General features: G+C 42.1%; 1 protein-coding gene across 3 annotated transcripts in view; it reads left to right on the top strand.

Moving 5' to 3' along the window:
- DCAF12 (DDB1 and CUL4 associated factor 12) overlaps positions 1–21862 on the top strand; it is a 31039-nt gene extending 9177 nt beyond the window's left edge. For all 3 annotated transcript variants that reach the window (XM_027665354.1, XM_027665355.1, XM_027665353.1), the window contains exons 3-9: positions 2161–2367; positions 3578–3638; positions 6622–6815; positions 7898–7963; positions 8169–8331; positions 11386–11570; positions 12316–21862. In XM_027665354.1, the coding sequence (XP_027521155.1) occupies positions 2161–2367; positions 3578–3638; positions 6622–6815; positions 7898–7963; positions 8169–8331; positions 11386–11570; positions 12316–12474 (1035 nt within the window). In that variant the 3' untranslated portion in view covers positions 12475–21862. The remainder of the gene's footprint in view (positions 1–2160; positions 2368–3577; positions 3639–6621; positions 6816–7897; positions 7964–8168; positions 8332–11385; positions 11571–12315) is intronic.
- Positions 21863–21936: the final 74 nt, after the last annotated feature.

The following is a 21936-nucleotide window of genomic DNA, read 5'->3' as shown; positions in this document are numbered from 1 at the left end:
CATGTGTTTTACTAGGAGGAAGAACTGAATTTTGTGCAAAGCTTGAAATCAATAGACAAATATGCACAGTTCAGTGTTTGGAGGTTGATGGGGGTTTATTACATCCAGGAAAGACTTTGGGTGCTGGTTTTTAGTTTCTGTATAATGAGTAGCAGTGAAAAAACTTCTTATTCCTGCTTGAGATAACACAGAAAATTACTGCTGGTTATCAGGACTTTGTCAAGCTGCCGTGTCCAGGCTGCTTTGGAGTTGTTTGCAGATGCACTTATTCCAAGAGTAGCAAATATTTTCTATTTTATTTTCTCTAGAGTCTTTAAAACTCTTGAAACAGTATTCAAATTTTCTGCACTCTTAACTGGGTGCCTCTCTTGTTTCTTAGCATTTCTGCCTTTATGGCTTTAGAAGTGTCTAACAGCTGTTTGGCTTCTCTTGGCTTCTTGTGCTGGATTTACAGGGAAGATTTCTAGGCAGGCAGTGGTGCAGCTTTCAAGTGTGAGCTTCTGGCTTCCTGTCCTGCCCCAGGTGATGCAACAGTCTCTGCACATACAGACAGTGCTTCTTGTTTTGCTCTAGGGAGGTGGTGGTTGTTTTTAGACTGCCCAGAGTTCCTTACCGAGTCCCTTATCAAGCTGGGGAGCGGTTACTGCTCAGACCTTTTACCACCTGTCTCAGGCTGTGAACTGCATTGTGAGGCTTGGGAAAAGTGAGGAGTGCCTCCTTCCAACTCAGCTGCATCTCAGCTGCTGTCATACCCCACTTGTGCATGCAGAGTAAAGAAGTAACCATGAAAATGCAGTCCCTGTAGGATCAGTCTGTGCAAGGCTGCTGCTGACAGCAGATCACTGTGAGTTGAAGGTGATGCACAGTTCTAGACACAACACACAAATAGCAATCAACAGATTTCATCTTTCTCTGTGGAATGTGTTTAACATACCATACTTTATTAGGCTTTTATTTGACATTGATATTCTGCTAGTTCAGTACATCAAGTAATAAATATGATTCTAAATAATTTTGGTGTTTTTTTTCTTATGCTTCTATTAAAGAATAGATCTACAGTCTGTAAGAGTTCACCAAAAGCAGCTTGTTACGTATTACTTACCTCTGAGAACCCCTGGATTTCTATTCTGTCCTTCTAGAAATGCCTGACAATTGCAGAATGATTTCCTGGAGATGTTTATCTTTTAAACTGTACTGAGATTTTTTTTGTTGTTATTGTTGTCTTCGGTTCACTTCCAGAGGCTTTGAGACAACATTCTTTGGTTATAGAAGGAACAGACTTAAGGTGATGTGAAATTTAATTATAATCCTGGGCTGTGATTCTGCATCACTTTCCTTAGTGCCAAGTCAGCTTCAGATCCACCATTTCCTTGCTTCACTTGTGTTCCCTCACAGTCTTTGTGTCCTCTGTTTGACTGTTGGTGCAGCTGCCCTCTGAACACCATCTGTGAAATGACCCAGCCCAAGAGCCTCCCAAACGAAAGTGCCCTTTGGCAGGCAATGTAAACCTTTGTTCTGGCTCAAACTGCAACCCTGTGGTTGTATATGTTTGAACTGACATAGCTCTGGCTGTAATGTCTGTTTGAAGAATTGTAAGGCTTTATAAAAGAGTTTTCTGACAGTGGGCCAGTGACATACTGCTCCAATTTCTAGACTGGCAGTACTGTATTTAGTTACTATTTCCCATGTATCATCAGAAAATAAACTCCAATTGCATAGATTTATAAAGTGTCAGTCTGCCAAAGCTAATATTTCACAATAAATCTCTTCTCTGGGAGGCAGGAGACTTGTGCTGAGCCCTGTGGGGCTTACTGGCTCTTTTGAGGTGGGTCTCTTTCTCACTGTGGCACAGAGAACCTGAAGAAAATACTCTTTTCTCATACTCAACAGGGAAAAAATTTATGTTCAAGGGTTTTGTTAAATAGGAAGCCTCTCATGACAGATTTCTCTCATTGCTGTGAAAACCAAATGGGGTGATTGAAATAAAACCCACTGTCATTGTTAGTTTACTGGGTTTGAGAAGGAATTTGTGCCATAATGGAAGTATTTATATATTTCAACTAGAAAAGAATGTCCGTTCAAAATAGGGAGGATATTTGACCATCTTGTTTTTCTCGTCTGTTCCATGACGACTTACTTGTCTGGTTTTTTTTTCCCCAGTTATTTGTAGTAGATGTCCAGACTGGTCAAATTACCAAGATTCCTATTCTGAAGGATCGTGAACCGGGCATGGTGAACCAGCAGGGATGTGGCATTCATGCCATCGAGCTCAACCCCTCGAGGACCCTCCTGGCCACAGGTGGAGACAACCCCAACAGTCTTGCAATTTATCGCCTGCCTACACTTGATCCTGTCTGTGTGGGAGATGTAAGTGGGAGAACCTGGGGAAGGTTTATTCTGTCACTTACAAGAACTACTACTTTGAAGTGTGTAAGATCAGAGCAAGGTTAAGATTTGGGAGTCTTGTAATGGAGAGTGAATTGCTGAAAGCCTGAAAACATTCCCAGTTGAGTTGTAATTTTTGACGTGGTATCTGAGTGAGTACATAAACATGTGAATGGATTCTCAGGATTCTGAGTCAGACTTCTTCCTCACCCTCATTCAGATCTATTTCAGATCACCTTTGAGCACTGAAAATGTAACAAAATCCTGAATGTTAAAGTCCAATTGTGGTGATGACCTCTCAAGCTAGTAACAGTGAAAAAGCTCTTTTGGGAAATTTAAAAGGTGATGCAAGGTGTTCCAATTTTCCCCTCATCCTGTGCAGTTTACAGATGTATTATTCCAGAAGTGAAACTTGGCTTTGAAGGTTAGTTCTGACCCAGTGGTTGATGGCAGTTAGATAGACTCTCATACTGTTTTTATTTCTGAAATGTCCTGAGGCCTTTTTAAAACAACCAGTCTTTTAAAAAAAAAGCTGAAATGAGTATAGTGGTGTCCCATGAGTGCTCCTCTCTCATTTCTCCTTTTTATTCAGGACTTCATATGGGCGTTAGCTACAGCAGCAGAGGTCGGGTCAGAGTTCTGCAGCAGCAGATAACCAGCTGCAGCAAGACCTGACTCGGAAGATTTGCATGACTTGCTCTTCATTTAGGTGACCTTTTATCTTTTCAAACAGAACTAGAGCCTTATGGTCTTTTTTCCCCCCACACACAGGTTTTTCATTTCCTAAAGAAGAGATTCTTAAAATAATAGGCTTGAAATATTAATCTGTAGGTCATGTATCATAAACACAAGATTTTGGTTACTTTTTGTATTAGGATGTGCACTTGCAGAAGTACAGAATGCTGCTTTCAAAATGGAAAATAGGAGTCCTTAGACCTGGGGTCAGTTTGTCCTTGGTCAGAGGCCTGTTTTTCCAACACCTAATTGCTCTCCATTAGTTATACAGTTCAAAACCCAAAAAGTCAAAGTTATTAGTGGGTACTTAAACTGCTCCAGCTTGATACTGGAACCTTTTTTTAGTGTAGGTCTGTCCTTCTGAGTTTGTACTAAAAATCCAAGTGGAGAACATTTGTCTGCTTTGAGACTACTCTGGAGTATTCTGGCACAGAAAAATCTGTCTTTCTTCTTTTAGGATGGACATAAGGACTGGATATTTTCAATTGCATGGATCAGTGATACTATGGCTGTTTCTGGTAAAGTCAAATTTTTTCTTCTGTTTTTCTGGTTGGTTGGTGGGGGTTTTGCCTTTCCTTTTTTGTTTTAAACTTTCCTCCTCTCCAGAATTTTATGCTGAATTACAACATTTTATGAGTTTTCAGAAAGCACCTCTATCACGGCAGTTGAAACCACTTAGAACTACTGAGGCTATTTAAACACTTGATCTAGATCTTTGATTTTTCTAGTATCAGAGAGAATATTCCTGTGTTTCTAGTAGGTGTTGCCATGAGGGGATCTTTAAACACAGCGAGTTACAGGAAAAGGTTCCACATAAGAGGAATAATTTCAAGAGGAGTTTTAATTATCAGTTGATAATTTTGGAATACTGCAGAGCAATATCAGTTTCCTGAAGTCATGTGTGAGACTAATTAAACTCTCTTTTGTCAAGCTATCAGTACAGTTGTGTGTGTGTATATATGTGTATGCACGTGTGCATTTACACTAAGGCAATTATTACAGAAGGCTGTAATGGAAAAACTCAGTTACTGACTGTTTAGTAACTAATTGGATAATCAGTGTAACTTCATAAAGTTAGATAAAGGCAGCAATAATAATAGGCTGTTGCATTAATTTAGTAGTTCACTGCCTTTCTGTGCTGACAGGGTGTAGTAGTGTTCTGCACACAGAGTTGTTGAACTGCAGGTGACAAGAAGATCATAGCAGTCTTATATAAAAGTCAAGTCCTTGAATTGTTAGTGTAGTTCAGTGGAAGTTTTGTTTTCCAAAATCAAAAAGTTAATCCTGGAATTTGATTTTTGAATTTAACATGAAAGTTGATCCTTGCAAGTCTCTACCCCAAATACCTACATAGAAACCCCTGCACTATCAGCTGGTAAGCTTGTGGATGATTACTGATATCCAAGGGAAGGATAAGGATGCAGTGGAATGCACAGCTCCCAATGTTTTGCAAAGGTCAGGGCTGGATGTGTGAGTAGAAGGCTGCTGTGTTCTCTGCTCTGTGGTCCTTACAGAAGGCAGGATGTAGCTTCCAGTCTCCAGGCCCGAGACACCAGGGAAAACTTGTTGAAAGCAATTAAGCGAGACTGGTTGCTAAACTGATCTCTTCAGAGCTCACAGACAATCCTAATTAAGAGATAAAAAAGACAGTGAACTTCTGACGTGGTTTTAATCTTATAGATTTCAACTCCATCTGTATCTGAAAGTGCGGAGTAGAAATACGTGAACTTCAGACATCGAGGATACGGCAGATACTCTTATCTGATTTTAAAAACTAGATGCAAATTTTTTGTTACTTTCTTGAGGCAAGTTAAGTGCCACAAGAAGAAAAAAGTCCTTTGGTCCCATGGCAGATCACACCCATCTGGTTAAGAGGTTGGGCAATGCCTTTCTCACTGCAGTCAAAGCTGTTGAAAGAGGACTAGGGGCTTATTCCTTGCTCTTGTTTTAACTTCAGCAAGAACAAGGCAGGACTCTAAAACCTTCAGCAGTCTATTTCAGTAGTCCCTAAGTCTAGTCCGTAAGTCAAACTCTTGACTAAGCAGCCAAAGCTGAGGAAGAATACAACAGTCCACTCAGCTGTGCTGGCTGGGCAAAAAAGATTTCCATGGCAAAAGCTCTGGATGAGATGAGTAATCTCCAGGATGTCATGAGCTTAGGGAAGCAAATGATACTCTGCTTGGCTTCAGGGCTAACCAGTCGAACAACATACATGGGCCTTTTCCCCTGCCAGGGGAAGCTGACAGGGCTATTAACAGGGACAGCTTCTTCCTAAGGTACATCAAGACCTTCAGAAATTCTACTGCTGAGTATTCAGCCTCCGTAACAAACAAGATTAGCTGCCATTAAAACCGATGGCGTATAATGGAGTGGCAAGATGTTGTGTCACGTGCTGCCTGCTGCATTAGGATGCTCCTTTTGTATTTGTCTGTAGTAGGTGATAGTGCCAAATGCCTGAATCCATCCATGAGGGAGCAAAGCCACTTCTGTGCCAAACAACCCATATTGCAACAAAGCGTTCTTTGCTTAACTGTCTTTGCAACTTTTTCCCGGTGATGTAGCAGAGACAGTAAATTTAATAGTCTGGTGTAAATACTTAGTGTTTTCTGGCATCTTAATTATGAAAAATCCCTTTGACAGAAGGAGGCATATATTTTTCACGTTATGTAGAGAAGAAATTGAGGTACCTGTCAAATCTGTCAGAGCTGACTTAGATGAAAGTGAGTTGCCTGAACACCAGAAGCGATGGGTATAAGGCCTTGGATGAAGACTGTATTGATCTGTAAACCAGAGACATTCAGCTTTCTTCATCCAATATTATTACTGTTAGTGATTCGTATTTTGGATTAATGTCATCAAATTCAGTAAAAAAAAGTAAAATGAGTTCTTGCTTGTTTAACCTCAGTTCCTATGTTACATCCTTTAAACAAGTGGCCCATTTTAGCAAAATAATTTTTTAAATAGATTTCATTCAAAGTGGTACAAACTGTGCTCTGAAATAGATTTTTCTGTTCAGCTCACGAATGACTGTGTGCTTATCCATAAGCATATTGATAGAAATCAAATGAACCCAAATAGGCATAAATCCAACTGAGTTTTGGAGGTTTTTTTGCATTGGTTTAACAGGCTGTCGATCTCAGCCTTGGTAAGCCAGGCTCAGGCTGAACCCAAAGGCTATTCAGTCACTTCTGAGTCAAGTCGTTCTATGTGTGAATCTCTAATTCTTGTACAGGGTTGTGGTTTTTGATGCATCCTAATCAGTTTGAAAAGAGATGAGGTGATCCAGCTGCTTGGAAGCTCTGTAGACAAACAGCTGATAATGAGTTCAAACATTATGAACTTTAGAGCTCAGTAAAATCACAGTTTTGTTAATTAATACATGGGCACCAACAGTGTGTTCAGTTAGTATCCTTTCTTTCAGACCCTACTGTTTCTTCCTTTTTAAAGAGGGGAGTTACATGTATGTGAAATGGACTGTTTATTTATGGACTATTTGATCAGGTTCCCGGGATGGTTCAATGGGTCTCTGGGAAGTCACAGAGGATGTGTTGTCCAAAAGTGATGCCAGGCATAACCTCTCTCAAGTTCCTGTCTATGCCCACATAACACACAGTGCTCTGAAGGACATCCCCAAGGAGAACACCAACCCAGACAACTGTAAAGTCCGAGCGTTGGCCTTCAACAATAAGAACAAGGTCAGTAAGATGAGTAAGGCAGTTGAGAAGTCCCAAAACTGTCCCTGTGTATTAGAAAAAGAACAAAATAATCTAAATTGAATATACTGGAGAAGCAAGCTAATATTTTTTTTCTCTGATTCTTTTGCATTCTTGTCTTCACCTGCTGTGTTTGCTTCTGCCCAAGTGAATGGGAGAATCCAGGAGAAAAAAAAAAAAAGAGATGTTTTCAGAAGGCACAGTTTTCCTGTGGGTTTGATTTTAGACTTGCATCCTAAGCAGGGGAGACAAGGAGTGTTTGCAAGAAGCAAATAAAACACCAAAACATCTCTTGCAGCTTGAATCCTCAATTCTTGAGTCCTCTTGCTACTTTCCTTCCCCCTTTGCGAAGACCAGCTTACTCTTAGCAGTTCCTGTTTTGATGTTTGAATCCTTTCTGGATTGCTCAGCAGGTGAGGTGCCTGACTCACAGAGCAGGCACCAGTGCTTGCTTTGGTGTGATTTTGTTGGTATTTGGCCAATGCTAAATACTGACCTCCCCCATGCTGATCTCCTGTTATTGCTAATGGGAGTAGCAATTCATCCTCCATTACTTTTGTTTTTCCTGCCCTCAAAGAACAGAGAAGGTCTGAAGCAAAGTTGGTGTGGTCTCAGAAGCACAGTGCTCCTGTAGGCTGTGTTTTTCACAATAGCTACTTTAGTTAGTTACTACTCTGGGATGGACATTTCATGAAGCTTTTTCCGTATAGTGCCTATAGTGCTTCAGGGTTAGAATCAATGTGGGACCTGCTGAAGGGACATGTCAGCTCTAGCTTGTACTGTCTAATAATTCACTGTTTAATTGTCTAACAACATTTATGGTTTTGAAAGTTATTATTTCTTATTTACTCTTTTATTAACTGTTATTCTACCTGCCATCTTTGTACCGTATTGTATTCTATGAAGAACACTGTAAAATGAAATGTATCCTGATAAAGCCTGTACAGGATTGTGGATGAGTTCAATCCAGAGTGTGCAACTTGCCTAGTTTAGAGTGAGTTTTTAAGGACATCATCTATAATACAGAAACTAACTCCTTTTTTTTTTCTTTCTCCTTTTAATAGGAGCTAGGAGCAGTGTCCCTGGATGGGTATTTTCATCTTTGGAAGGCAGAGCTCACACTATCAAAGGTGCTTTTCTGTTTGTTCAGATAAGGCACCCTGTTGCTTTCAGTTTTTCTTTCTCTGGGTCAGGTTATATTTTTGCAGTCAACTTATTTTTCAGCTGCATTTTGTTTATTTTTCACTGCAACTTCCTTGAACATAGCTTACAGAATTGTTCTGTTAACATCCTATACTCTTGTAACGGATTGATTTTTATGTTTTCTCTTTCCAGTTACTTTCCACAAAGTTGCCATACTGCAGGGAGAACGTGTGTTTGGCTTATGGTCAGGAGTGGTCAGTGTATGCAGTAGGATCACAGGCACATGTCTCCTTCCTGGACCCAAGGCAGCCTTCCCACAATGTTAAATCCGTCTGTTCCAAAGAACGAGGCAGTGGTAAGAAACCTGTCAAAAGGTGCTTCAAATGATTTTCTTGCAGAAGTAGCTGTTAAGACTGCAGTAAGTCAAGCTTTTAATTAACAGGAAGGGTTTTTCCTGTGATAGACTAAATAATTAATAGTGTATATATAGGTTTTGCTTTTATGACAGCATTCCTTGAGCAACCAACACCAAACATGACAGCAGCTCTGAAATCTAGTGAAGGGCAATATCAGTGCCTTTATGATCAACTAAATTGTAACTCATTCAAATATTACTGGACTTTTAAAAGTGTGCATTTTACTTCAGCATATTTTTTACTGTGTCTTATTCTATTTTAATTCCTCTCAGACCAAATCTAGTTGTTTTGCCACTCTTTATATTGTTCTTGCATTTTTCTCTGGGAATTAGAAAAGAAGGCATGTTGTCTGCTCTCTGCTATCATACTGGGAGTCTGTGCTGTGAGGGAATGCTTGCTTTTTAATTTTAAAGCTATGAGTGAGACTCCTGATTTTCAGTGTGATTTGACTGCTGTTTCCTTTTCTCACATGAATGCAGTATGTGCAATTGAACCTCTCACCAGGCTGGGCCTGAGGGCTTGCAGGGTCCATGGTTCCATAAACTTTTTACCTTACCCTTTATTATCAGGCATGAGAAGGCACTGTGCCATATTAACCCCAGACTAATAAATCGCAGTCCTTATTTAGCTTGGCTTTGGGCATCCATCTCTTCATCGGGCAAGTTACCAGAAGAGGATGTATGTAGGCAAGGATTTAGGAAAACTTGATTTGTGTAGTTACAGAACAATCTTGTCTAGATCAATGTGAGGGTCTGCTTCTTTCATGTACGAGAGAAGTATCTGTCGTGTCAGGGAAGGTCACCTCAACATCTTACCAGCAACACGCCTTGTCCTGACTTGCTGCCAATGGTGGCTGAAGGATTCTGCCTCGAGTATGTGACTGTCCCTGCTGGGGGGTCTGATCTGTGTGTGGGGAGTATCTGCAGGGCATCTCCATTTCACATCTGGTGAAAGCCTTTGTTCAGTGCTGTTTTCTGTTCTGCATAGTAGCTGGATCTTTTTATTCGGCTTGGTGATGGAGGCACGTAAATAACAGTAATTCCCAAGATACTGAGCGTTTCAACTTTCTGTTGATCTCCCTGGGGCTTGGAATGGTGCAGCACCTCTAGAAAGCAGGCTCCTTATTGATTTGTGGAATAAAATCTGACTTCAAGTGCTTTGAAGTAGTAGCTGAATGTGCTTTAAGTTTCCAAGTGCACCTGGTGAATGTGGTAAGTCCATTCAGTTCACTCGTGTTGTACACAAAAGCAGGTCAGAGAAAGGTTGTGGCTTAGCAAGACTGGAACTGGGGCTGATTTTCCCCCGGTTGAACCCTGTCTGCTCTACATGAGAGGGCAGTGAATGCTTTTTAGTGCATCTTGTAAGTGTTGCTTTTCTTAGAGCTGTACAGGGGAGTGCAGGCCCTGGACTGTAGGTCTTGATGCACAAAAGCAGCTGCTCTCTGCTCACGTGGCAGAGCAGTGTCGTGTGCCCTTGACTTCGTGTCCTGCAGGCAGCAGTGCTAATGCAGCACGGACTCTGTGTCTGCTCCCTGTGTAGGACACACCACTGCATCTGCATTTCCTTCTGGGATCTGCCACTTAGGAGTGGCACTCAATTTGCTGTCCAGGTCCACGGGTGGTAGAGTGCTGGGAATGTAGGATAGCTTACTGTGATCAGTTCTAGGCACAGGCTGTGCTTTTAGTTTGATAGGAGTGGTTAATCTGGGGTACTTCAGCCCCTTAGGAGCCAATTTGAAGAGCTGTTTTTGAAAGCCTGTTCTAAATATCCTATTAGTAGTGTGGGTACATCACTTAATTTTTTTTGGTTAGAGAAATATCCACAGGTATTCTTCATTTTATAGCTTTTTATTAACAAATTCTAGTGAAAAGCGTATGCCATCTGCCTTCATCACCTGTTTCTGTGAAGTAAGTATTCTTCTGAATTGCTTGTCAAGAGCACTTCTGGAGCAAAAAACAAGAGGAGGTCCACTCTCGTGCCTTTCTCTTCTTAGATAAGTGACTGCTTTTGCTGATTGCAGAGGGCTTGAAGTGTGTTTGCCAGAGCCAGGCCCATGTGCTGGGGATGGGGGGAGTAAGTCTGCAGCTTGCTCAGGTGCATTTGTAATTCTGAGTTAAAGTGGAGATTTTTACATGAGTCTGGTAAATTTCCTTCAGCAGGTGTGACTTGCACAGTGGTTTCCCACCTATTAAACCTGCAGTCAAGACTTCACCTCACATCTGGAGCAGGACAATGTGGCCTTAACCTGTTCCAAGTGTGTGTCATGGATGCTGGTGGCTGTGGATATAACATCAGGCTGGGGAGGCAGAAGGATGAGGATGTTTTTCTAGTTAGGACTCTCTACAGAGGGGAAAGGGGAGCTCCCTGGCTGTATCTGCAGCTCCCGGGTGTCGTCTGTCCCATGCGTGTATTGGTGTGTTCCAGGACATTAGACTGTACCAGCCCCACTTGGTACAGTAACAGCATTTGGCACGTGGATGTAGCTGGCAGAACTCACTCTTTTCCCCTCCTGTTTGGATGCTTGTTTGGCTGTAATTCAATGGTACTTCAAAGAGGGCTTAAAAAGGCCTAGGGTTTATAACCTGGTGTTACGCTGTGCAGGAAGGGGGATCACAGATTTGGTGGAATTTAATCGGCACTGGAGTAGAGTGCTTGCACAGAACAAACCTTTTCCACAATAAATAGAGAATTTGCAAATTGCAGATTCCTACACACAGAACAAAGGTGCTCTTGACCCTAAATGGTTTATCTGGCAGAGCTGGGCCCTGTTGAAGATGAGGCTTCTTACTGTGCCCCCTCGGTGTAGCCGATGGCCTCAGAGGAGCAGGGCATTAGTGTGTGTCATCAATGCTGCTGAAACAGGATCTGTTTGCACTGCTCTGTAGCAGTTGTGGAGAACACTAGAAGGTAGTGTTAGACATGAAATAACAGTCCTGCAGAGCCAAAGCATCCCTCTTCCTTACTGCTCTGTCTGTCCTTTCTCTGTTTGACAGGTATCCGGTCGGTGAGCTTCTATGAGCACATCATCACCGTGGGAACAGGGCAAGGTTCCCTGTTGTTCTACGATATCAGAGCCCAGAGGTTCCTGGATGAAAAGCCCCCCCATGCCTGCTATGGCCCGAAGCAAAAATTAGGAGGAGGTGAAATTTTGAAGTTGACAACTGGGAAAGGCTGGCTGGTGAGTAGGTTGTAACTGTAGGAGACCCTTTACACAGGAATACTGTAGGGCTTGAGCTGTTTCTTCTTGTGGTAATAATGGGAGCTGTTGTGTGAAATGTGCCCCAGTCAAACAGGGATCATGTACCGACAACTAACAGTGAGAAGCAAGAAGTGCTGCAGAATTGCTTTCTACAAAAGCTTTAGGAAAGGGTACCGAAGGTTGGCTGCCCGAGTGTGAGGCATACTGACTACTGTTCTTATGCACTGATTCATAGGTGAACTAGATTGTATATTTTTATATTTTCAAATGTAATCTAACTCCTAGTTTTCAGAACCTCATACAGAAATAGTCTTCCTTTAGAGCCATGCTACTCTAATGTGGTACTCAGAGCAAGAGAGATTTAATTTAATTGTGTGCACTTTTAGAAACTGTGGCTTCCTGAGGTAATGCCATGGCAGGCACTTGAGTTCAGTTTCCTTTATGTTATCGTAAACCAGTTAATGGCTTTGTTTAACTTCGCTCCATTACCATTTATATCACTGTGATGTCCCTACTCTTCACCTCCCAGTTCCAATGTTTGGCCTAAATGTCCACAGAAAAAGCTTCAGGACAACTCTGATATCATTTAGTTGATCTGTATGAAGTTTCAGGAGCATTCAGAGGAAATAACTCTTTTTAAGCTCTGGAAGATACTTTCTGCTTTTGTGAAACAGGGTTTTGGGTTTGGTTGGCAACAATAATGATCTAAACTTTCCTTTAACAGAACCATGATGAAACCTGGAGGAATTATTTTTCTGATATAAATTACTTCCCAAATGCTGTTTACACCCACTGCTACGACTCGTCTGGAACGAAACTCTTTGTGGCAGGAGGCCCCCTTCCATCAGGACTTCATGGGAATTACGCTGGTCTCTGGAGCTAATGATAACTCTTCATAAATGCTGATCTTTACACAGATTTCCACTTTTCTTTTCCTTTTTTAACAACAAAATTGTGTGATGCCATTGATTCCTGATTTAAGCGCAAGTTATTTTTTGGCAGAGTTTTCTGTTGGTCTCCAACAGTTTTTGTACATCTTTTTGAACCAGTTTTTTGCTTTAACCTCCTTGATCCTTTATATGAAGGGGTTTTGAAATCCTTTTTTATTGTATTTACTCCAAATGACTCTTTCCCCCCCATTTAGGCTGTCTTGGCCATGTGCCCCCTCCCCTACTTTGCTGTGAGGTAGGATTCCTTTCTTATAGAGTGGTTGCTCCTGGGCTTTCTGTGAAAGTCTTGGGGCTGCATGTGTGCAGGTACTTCGTGTCAGTTACATTACCTGGAGTGAGGACTACTTGTAATTAAAAAATATTGAAAGTATTTATAAGAGATAAGCTACTACTTTATCTGCAGAGTCTGGCCCTGGCCTGGGTTGATCTTATTTTTAAAAGTACAAGTCTAATGACACTGTTTTTACATAGAATGATTATGGTTATTTTATGCTGTGCTCACTGGAGCCCAGGCACAGATTCCCCCAGGGTATTGCCCATCAAGTCCAAAGTGCAGGAGTTCTAAAAAGTGCATTTCTATTTGAATGGTAGTTTTCAGCAGTGCCAGGAGTAAAAATTGATCTTTTGTTTCTTCACTGCCCATCCCAGGTACCAACTTTTGCACAGGTGGAGTTTGCAAAGGCTGTTCTGCAGCACGGCTGTTGCAGGGTGACATTACATTGAGGGCTGCAGAGGTGCTGAGAGGAAATGGGGGCTGGTTATTCAAAATGAACTAAATCTTATCTGTTTTCCAGATGAGCCATGGTTTCTGAGTATGCTGTCGGGGTAGCTCATGAGCTTTTCCTAAACTGCCTAAAACCCAGGACCTTTTTTATGCTGGGTTCTGGACATTTTTCCCATTTTTGCTGTTCTGGTTGGCCATCTCCTCTAATAAGCCAATGGAATAAATAAACAGGTTTTTTTTCTACAAGATTAAAGAGTGCATCGTGGACTTAACTAATGCAAGTGAGAAGCTTTCCATATAGGAGGATAGCTTGGTGTCAGCTCACGTTGTGCCACATATGCTGTAGGAGAGACTCAGACTTTCCCCGAATCCCCTGCTGCCTTCTGCTTCCAGGCTCCTGTGAACTTCACCTGGGACTGGGAGGGGAGAACAGGTCCAGTGCCCTTCAGGTCCAGCTATGGAGCATGTGCATCCCAGGGTGGTGGTCTTACTCCATACCCAGCTAAAATGCAGGTCTCCAGGTGCTCCTCCTTTTGGCAGGCATCAAACTCTCAGCTTGTTACTGATGCCTCTCTCTTCAGCTGGGATGAATGCCTTTCCCCTGACACTAGTGGAGCAAAGTGTGCCTGGACCTCACTGCTTTGGTGACAAAGATGGAGTTGGTTGAAGCTGAGGAAGAAAACGAGGCTGGGACGTGCTCTGCTCTTCTGTCTCTGTGGAGATCACAGCTACCACTGCAGTTCCTGCTGACAGCCCAGAGCGAGTCTGTACCTGCCTTTGCAGTCCCTCTTGTCTTCATACTCAGTGTCTTCTTCAATAATTCCAAGCAGTGAGCCTCAGGCTTAATTTCCAGTTGGCAAGGAGACCTGCATGGAAATCCTCCAAGCAATGCAGTTCCCTCCTGTCCTGGTGGAAATCCTGGCAAGAGAAGAGCTCTCTCCCAGATGTGCACCTGTCCCAGAAGTATAATTTGCACTGAGCACTGACACAGGTGCTTCACAAACACATAATCTTCCAGTGTTTTATAATTGTACTTCCCTTGTGTGCTGCTTAAACTGCAGCAGTCCATGAAAAGCCAGGCTTTTCTCTGAAAAGGGCAAATTTTATACCATGGGGTAGTGAAGAGTTAGGGTTGCACATTTTATTTAGAGTTGTTCATCATTTCATTTTAAAGGTGTCATAATGGTGCCTGTGTTGTTCTTTGACAGCAACTTACTGCTTTGGATATTTTTTGATATAGAAAAGTGGAAGTATACAAAGAAAAACAAGTCTTGGTCAAGTATGGCAGGATTTGTATTTCTTGGATTACTCCTGCAGCTACTGTGTAAGATCACTCTGTCACAGGGCACATGTTCTGCTTTTTTTATTCGAGCTTGGTTTGAAGTTTGTTTTGTTTTGTTTTTCTGAAGAAGCTAGACAGCTGAGTCTACTTGAGCATCCTTCAGAAAACAACAGCAGATAATAGGTAGGCACTGTGTGTCTACAGTGCCAAAGGACAACTCCTGGTCTGGAAATTCCAGCCCTGATACTGATCTGTTGATTGAAGCATATTCCAGGTCATGATGAGGGGGGAAAAAAGGGTATTTGAATGGACAGAGCTTCAGCCTTCAAACACCGAGGCTGCTTTTTCTACAGTCTCTAAGTTACTAAAGAGGCACCACTGGAAATTGTCAGTCCTTGCTGACTGATCTCCACAAGTACCTCGATATGTGGTCTTAAAGCCTGGTATTGTGAGTGCCCTCTTCCTTCTTTTTTTTTCTGCATGGAAAGCCCTGGACAATTCTCAGACAGATCTGGACAATGATGTAAAATTCCTCTAGTCTCACATGCTTCTGCTTCCAGGGTGCTTTCTTGCAAAGGTAACTTCTCATGGAAAGGGAGCCATCTTTGTTGCTGTATGAACGCCCCCCAGAAAGGGAAACAAAGTAGGTAGTGCTGGAAGCACACAAGCAAATTGGGCCTGAGAAAACTTAATTTCTAGCCTGTTTCAGTGGTTTTAAATGCTTGTAGCAATACAGATGTTGAGTTTCAGAATATTTTGTGGTCGGTCACATATTTTGTTCCAATCAGTGTTAGAAATTGAGGCAGAGAAAGGCGATGTACTCAAGACCTTCAATTTGCTTAAACTGGGTAGAAGTTGGAGGCTGGGTCAGACTCGAGAACTGGGCGATTGTCCTTGTATTTCTTTGAATGATGGGATTACACAGTAACAATCTGTTCCTTGGAGGGAAGACACTCTGGTTTATCTCACTTGAAGGAAAGAAAAGAACTTAAATCATAACATGCCTTCAAACCTGCTGCTGCTCAGCTTTTTTCAATGGAATACCATGTTAATTTGGGTATCTTTGGGTACTGTATTTTCAGTATTCATAATAACAGGTAATCAAACCAGTGACTAAATTATGGGTTTGGTAATACCTGGCTTGTGAGCACCGGGTAGCAACTTCTCAGTAATAGCTGGGTCTTATGTGATGGGACATTTCTGAGGAATCAGAAGCTGCTTTGCAATGTTGGCTTGAGCTCAGCAATGAGGGTGGTGCTCTCCCTCTTCACCTTATTCCTGTAATTCCTCCAGCTTTCTCCCTTGTACAGTCAAGTCTGGTAGGGAGAACTGCTGGTGCTCTCCTCTGGCACTTTCTGGGATTGCAGTACAGAAGTGAGTCCGTTTGTTTGGTTCCCTCATCACAGTGCTGCTGTTGTGTTAGCTCAAGGTGAGTAAATTACCAAAGAATAGTTAGTAAGTGTTTGTTCCTAGTCTAAGTTGTTAACTTTTCTCATAGATCCATTTTTAAGGTCATTGGTAGAGTGCCCAGTGGTCTTTCTGAACGTAGTCAGCCCACAAAGGTCGCATCACATTGTGGGTGACTCTTGTGACTCTCTTCATGAGGGGAGCTCCTGAACTGCATTGTAGGGTTTACATTTGCTGCCTCCATTTCAGGTCTTTGGCAGCTTTTTATATCTCAAGGATTAAGATAGTTGGGGATCGTTCTCCTCCAGAATTTCATCCTCTTCCTTCACCAGAGCGCTTGCTTTGTATACAGCTTGCAGCTGCAGAGTCAACAGATTAAAAGTTATGATCCACCTATGTCGAGTGGTGCTTTGGTGTCTTAATTTCTGCCCCTCGGTTGAGAGGCACTTACAGACCTTGTGAACTGTTGTCCCTCACCTGGTGCAGGTGTGAAACAAAGCAGGCTTGAAGGTGACCCCTTCACAGAGGTCACTTGTTTGCTTTATTTGCAAGAAACCAAGAACAGGTGGGCTGTCAGCTGCATCTTGGAAAAGCAGACAGGTGGGAGCTCTGAGGTGTGTTTGTGGTGGTCTGATACCCTTATTTTCCATAAACCAAATTTTCCAAGGTGTCTGATATGTTCTTAATTCTTTTTCAATTGCTGCTATGATTGAAATATTGGACTGGGGTACAGCTTGTTCTTAAGGAACACTTGCAGAACTGTGTGGGATGCAGGTGGAGCTGGTCCTCTGACCAGCCTGTGCTGAGCCTGGAACTCGTGTCCATGCCAGGCACACTCTTTCTACCATAAAGCCAAGTGAAAATCCCTGTGTGCCCCACTGGCCATCCCACAGTCTGAGCCTGTGGTGTGACCTCAACTTAAAATGCCTTTCTGACTGTTGCAGTGTCCTCAGTAACTTATTTGAAAGTCTCTGAAGCACAGGCACCCAGAACAAGGTAGAGTGGAAAGGAGAATACAGCCACATCTTGTGAGAAGGAATCTCTGCCTGCATGTGCTCTCCTTTGCCCCTCCAGGTGAGCACTTTGTGTGGTGAGGATGGGCAAGGGGCACCAGAGAAGCAGTGAAAAGCAAACTTTGATATGGCTCCTGGGACTCCACAGGAATTTAAAAACATAGAGGGGATACCTGAAAGGGGTGAATCGGAAACATCTTCAGAGAGATCGAGTATATATCCCTGTCATTCTTGTTTCAGTGATAAAATTAGGATGTATCTCTTTGCTTGTGATTGCTGCGTTTCTTTAGGAAAACCATATGGTACTTGGCTAATTAAAAGAATGCTCTTGCAGAAAGGAATCTTCCCATTTCATAACAGCCTTTCCTCCTAGTATCCTGCTGGGAGCGGTATAGTCTAAGAAAGTGCACACAGATTTGAAACAGGGTGCCAGAGTTGGCAGAGTTGGGAAAATGTGGGCTGCCTGACTGTTTGTGTTCCCAAAAAAAACTACCAACACTTGATTGTATACAAATTTCGGTGGTTGGACTGAAACTGAGAGGGTGTATACAAACCCTTGCAACACAGTGCAATGTCTCTAGTCCTAGATGTTGGTTCTTTTGCCTTCAGGACAAAAATCTAGGGGTCAATACATTGATTTCTTAGGAACTGCTTTTCTAGATTCCCTTACTAAAAGGGAAAATTCAGGTGCTGAATTCTTATCTCATTAAACTTGTACTTTTTATTTGCCCATCCACCTGGTCTCTCTTCATTTCCAAGGCCTCCCACAGTCTCAGGGTATATAAATCACTATAACTCATCCAAATAGTACCTAAATGGACCAACCAGAGGTTAATGTGCCTTCCTCTTCTGGTACCTTGATCTTTGTGAAGTTATCTCACAAACTTTTCCCTGTCCTAGGGCTGGGTACATGCATTGTCTTTTTCTAAGATGTGTGTGTTGAAATTGCAACAGGTTTGTACTGTTACTTGTGACTTGTTCCATTTGTCTTAGGATGTGTAGACACAAATCAATGCAGTGGTTGGTCTCATATCAGTCTTACCAGTGACATCTGTCAGTGCTTGCTTGTGTGTTCATGTGTACACTGGTGCTGGATCTTCCTCACTGCCTGTGGTGCATATGATGCACAAAATACACAAGGTGTTTTAACTTGTTGCCTGAGGGTAGGATTTCGTAAAGTGAACTGTTTTTAATGTTTGGGGGTTTTTTTCCCAAATATATTTAATAAGATCCAAAGCCTTGAGGGGGGAAAAAAAAAATCAAGACTTGCTGATACTTGCTGGCTTTTGTTCTGAAACCAGGGTCTGATGTTTGTTAACAACTCCTGCAAATCAACCCATCTAACAGAGCCTTTCTCAGCTTGTTTCTGTATTGAGCTGTGCCAGAAATGGCACTGGATCCTAAACTATCAGAGAAGCTGTCAAGTGCAGTAGTAACAGCTCTCTTCAAATATTACAGTGCACATTTTTAACTCTAAGATGAAACTCTTAGAAGTTATGATGCAGCTTGCAAATGGAACAGTGGGAAATTGCAGATAGCATGTGCAACCAACCTGTCTGCACATCGGGCCTAGTGTTCTGTTACTTTGCAAATTGTTTCTTCTCTCTGAAAAGTGATTTTTTTTTTTTTTTTTTATAGAAAGACATTACACTTTTGGCTTACTTTTCTAAGGATATCTTTGTTAAAAGCCTCAAACCAACATCTGGAATTTGGGCTGAGTTTCCATGTCTTATGCAGATGGTGCAGTTGATACATGATGTCTCATAAAAACATGGAAACAGGAACACATCCTCACTCACTGTGGCCTTCCATGGGCATGCCTATCCATAATTAACTGAATTACAGTACTGCACTCTTGATACGTGAGGATACCTTTCTATTTAGAATCAGCACGATTAGTCATTGATGCATTGACATTAATACAGGGTCATGGAGCTCCAAGGTATGTGTATTTCCTGTGCTGACTGCATCTCTTCTCTCTGTAACCCAGAGCAGACTTACTCTGGAGTTCTCTTTTTACCTCTTGCTAACTTCAGAGTTCCTTTAAATTGTTTTTATGACAGTAACTTTTCAGAGTAGAACAAATGGGTTTAACTTTGTTTTCTATTTTAAGCATCTTCCTCTTCTCCCATTTTTTCCTAGTTCACCTGTAACAATCTGTTCAAAGCTGTCTGCCTACTCTGAAAATTATCAAGTCCATAATAAAAAGAAAACCTATAACCCAACGTGGAAGGATCACTGTGTGCTTTTACCATAAACTTTCGCAGCTGGCTGCCTGCCTTGCAAGTGGAAACTCCACCGCTGCACAGGCTGCAGAAGCTGAAATTCTCTTGCATCCATATAGTTTGGTGGATCAGGAAGTGGAGGTGCCCTGCACTGGCACCCAAGTGAGTTTATCAAACTGATCTGTGGTGGTTTAGCCAGAGAACTGGCACATTTGGCTGCTACTCAAAGAACTAAAGGTTTCAGTGAGGGTAAAGCCAGGAGGGTGAATTGCTGACTTGATCCCATTTAAAGGCTTTCTCCACAGATTTTTGGCTTTTTGTCTTCTGCATAGTTGGTGGATTAAAAAAGAGTAGGGATATCAGCTAAACAATAACCCTGTGCTCAAAGTTATTCTAATGAACTTTGGCCAGCAGTAATGACAAAGGCTGGCTACACTCAAGAGATGAGCTGGCAATGGAGTCTTTGAAGAGTAGGCCTTGAGGGTTTGCTCCATCATGCCTTAGATCACTGCAGATTAGTTGCTCCCAGAGCTTTTGAAACTCATGTTCATCCCTCTTGATGTGAGGAGTGAAGATGGCATGGGGAAGAACCTGTTCCCCCAGTGGTCACTCAGTCTTCCCCTCAACACTCGGAGTTTACCAGTGCACTTGTCTCTTTGTTTTCATGACTGACTGTGACTAATGTGCTTTACAGCTGCCACCAGCCACCTCCATATGCTTTGTGCTGGGATGATGGAGTGGAAGGGCCTTGTCTGCGTCATCCTCCATCTGGCTGGTTGTTGACAGTGCAGGGTTGTAACAGGCCAGCTGGGATTTATGGCTTCAGCTGGTTGCTCTGGGCATCTTTCACAGTGTAATAGTGGGGCCATTATGAAAAGGACTGGATAAGTAACTTCTGGTGGGCTCTGTCAGCGTTGTTCAAAATGCTGTCTCCAGTCTTGGCCTGTCATCCCGCACTCGCTCACATCTTGCCACACTCTGCTGCTTGGGACTTGAGCAAGTTCCCTGTCCTCTCATGGTTCACTAGTTCAAGTACCAGTTCTGCAAAGCCTGGGGGCACCTGTTAGAGCCCTGCTGCAGTCTGAAACTTCTACACTTGCTTAGGCTCACTGAACTGAGACCTTGCTCACAATCTCCCTATTTATTTTACTCAGCCCTAGATATCTTCTTGGACTTCCATTCCCTTTCAGTCTGAAAGGGTTTGCTTCAAGGTCATTCCTGGTCCATGAAGGAGTTGATTCCTGTACTGCTGGTTATTGCAGTTTGGTGGCTTTTATTTTTCTCGTTTTTATTCTTGAGTTCACTGCAAATGTACAAAACCATTCTGACTTCCTTAACTCCTGAACGTAGTACAGGGGCCAACCTGTGAGGCATCAGAATTATTTTTCTACTCCCAAAATGCACAGAAACAAGGGTCTCTTAGACAAGTTTTAAGAAGGAAAAGCAGCTGCATACACATAAGTAGAAAGGTATCTCTGGGTAGAATAGGTGAGGGAACAGTTTAAGTATTTTAAGAACTGTAATTGATTTGGGTTTTGTTTCTTTTGTAAAAATTCCTTTAACAGGAGATTAGGTGGTGTTTTAATCCAGAGAAAGCTGCAATGTAAACTGTTTTTTTTTTCATCAGTGCAAAATGTGCCTCTTAAGTAGAATGCGAAGTCAGTCTCTGTCATTCTCTGTTTGCAGTGACAGAAGTTTAACTGAAGACTGATTTAATGTGTTTCTTGCTCTTATGTGTAATCCTCCATACAACAGTCCTTGCTGGTCTTTCCCAAGCGCTATTCAGCACTATCCCTATTTGAAAGCAAAATAGGTGTTGTGCTGAGCAGTGTAACCTGATAAACTTCCTTGGTTTGAGAGAGACACTGGAGAAAAGAGTCCAGGTTCCATGTGTTTTAATACAACTTTAAAGCAGTGCAGCTATTCTCTCAGACCAGCACCGCTTCCTGCCTTTCCCTCCATTTAGATGGGAATTTAAAAGTAAACCGAGCAATACCTGATCCAGTTGATGTGCTTGCAGGTGGAACATGGATTTTCTGTTAAGTTTGAAGACTGAGATTTCTCTTGTGGAAGAACTTGTCCTGGGTGTAAGAGCTTGGATCTCAGATTACAGCTCTTCTGCCAGGTTGTTACATGCAGTTAAGTATTCCGGACTCTTCTGAAGAGGATTGTGGAAAAGCTGTGAAGGTGTAGACTGGAACTGATAATTTTAGGTCATCTGTGTGTTGCTTGACTACATGGACAATATAACAGTGATTTTTTTTCCATGTGTCAGTCACAAATAATTCTTAATTTGCTGTTTGGAGGAAAACTGTTAATAGATAAGTTTCCAGATCAAATTATGAGCCTAATTTTCCCTCTTGCATAACCGGGTTACTGTGTTCACATGCCAGAAAGATGTTGCTCTTTGAAAAAGCATGTTAGTGTATGTGGCAATGCCCCATGCACTTTTTAAATACCTAGGTCTGTACATTCTCATCTGAGTATCGTTAACCACGCTGTAGTCTGACAAATGGATCTTTTACTACTGCCCTGTTATATAGATAATTGTAATTCACTGCAGTTTGTGTTTTTCCACTTCTTGAAGTTGCGTGATCTGAAAATTGGTGAACAGAAAGTATTTGTGCATCTTACTATGGGTATCTCTAAATAAAATGTATTTGTATAGTGTCTTGGCTTGGCTGATGGTTTCCTTTATTTGGTAATCATCCCATGGCAAGTAAATCCAGGGCAGTTTGAGAGCA

Source organism: Corapipo altera, unplaced genomic scaffold (genome assembly GCF_003945725.1).
Source record: "Corapipo altera isolate COAL_440 unplaced genomic scaffold, ASM394572v1 61045, whole genome shotgun sequence".
Lineage (NCBI taxonomy): Eukaryota > Metazoa > Chordata > Aves > Passeriformes > Pipridae > Corapipo > Corapipo altera.
The sequence above is the reverse complement of the archived record's forward strand: the minus strand, read 5'-3'. Positions and strand labels throughout refer to the sequence as shown.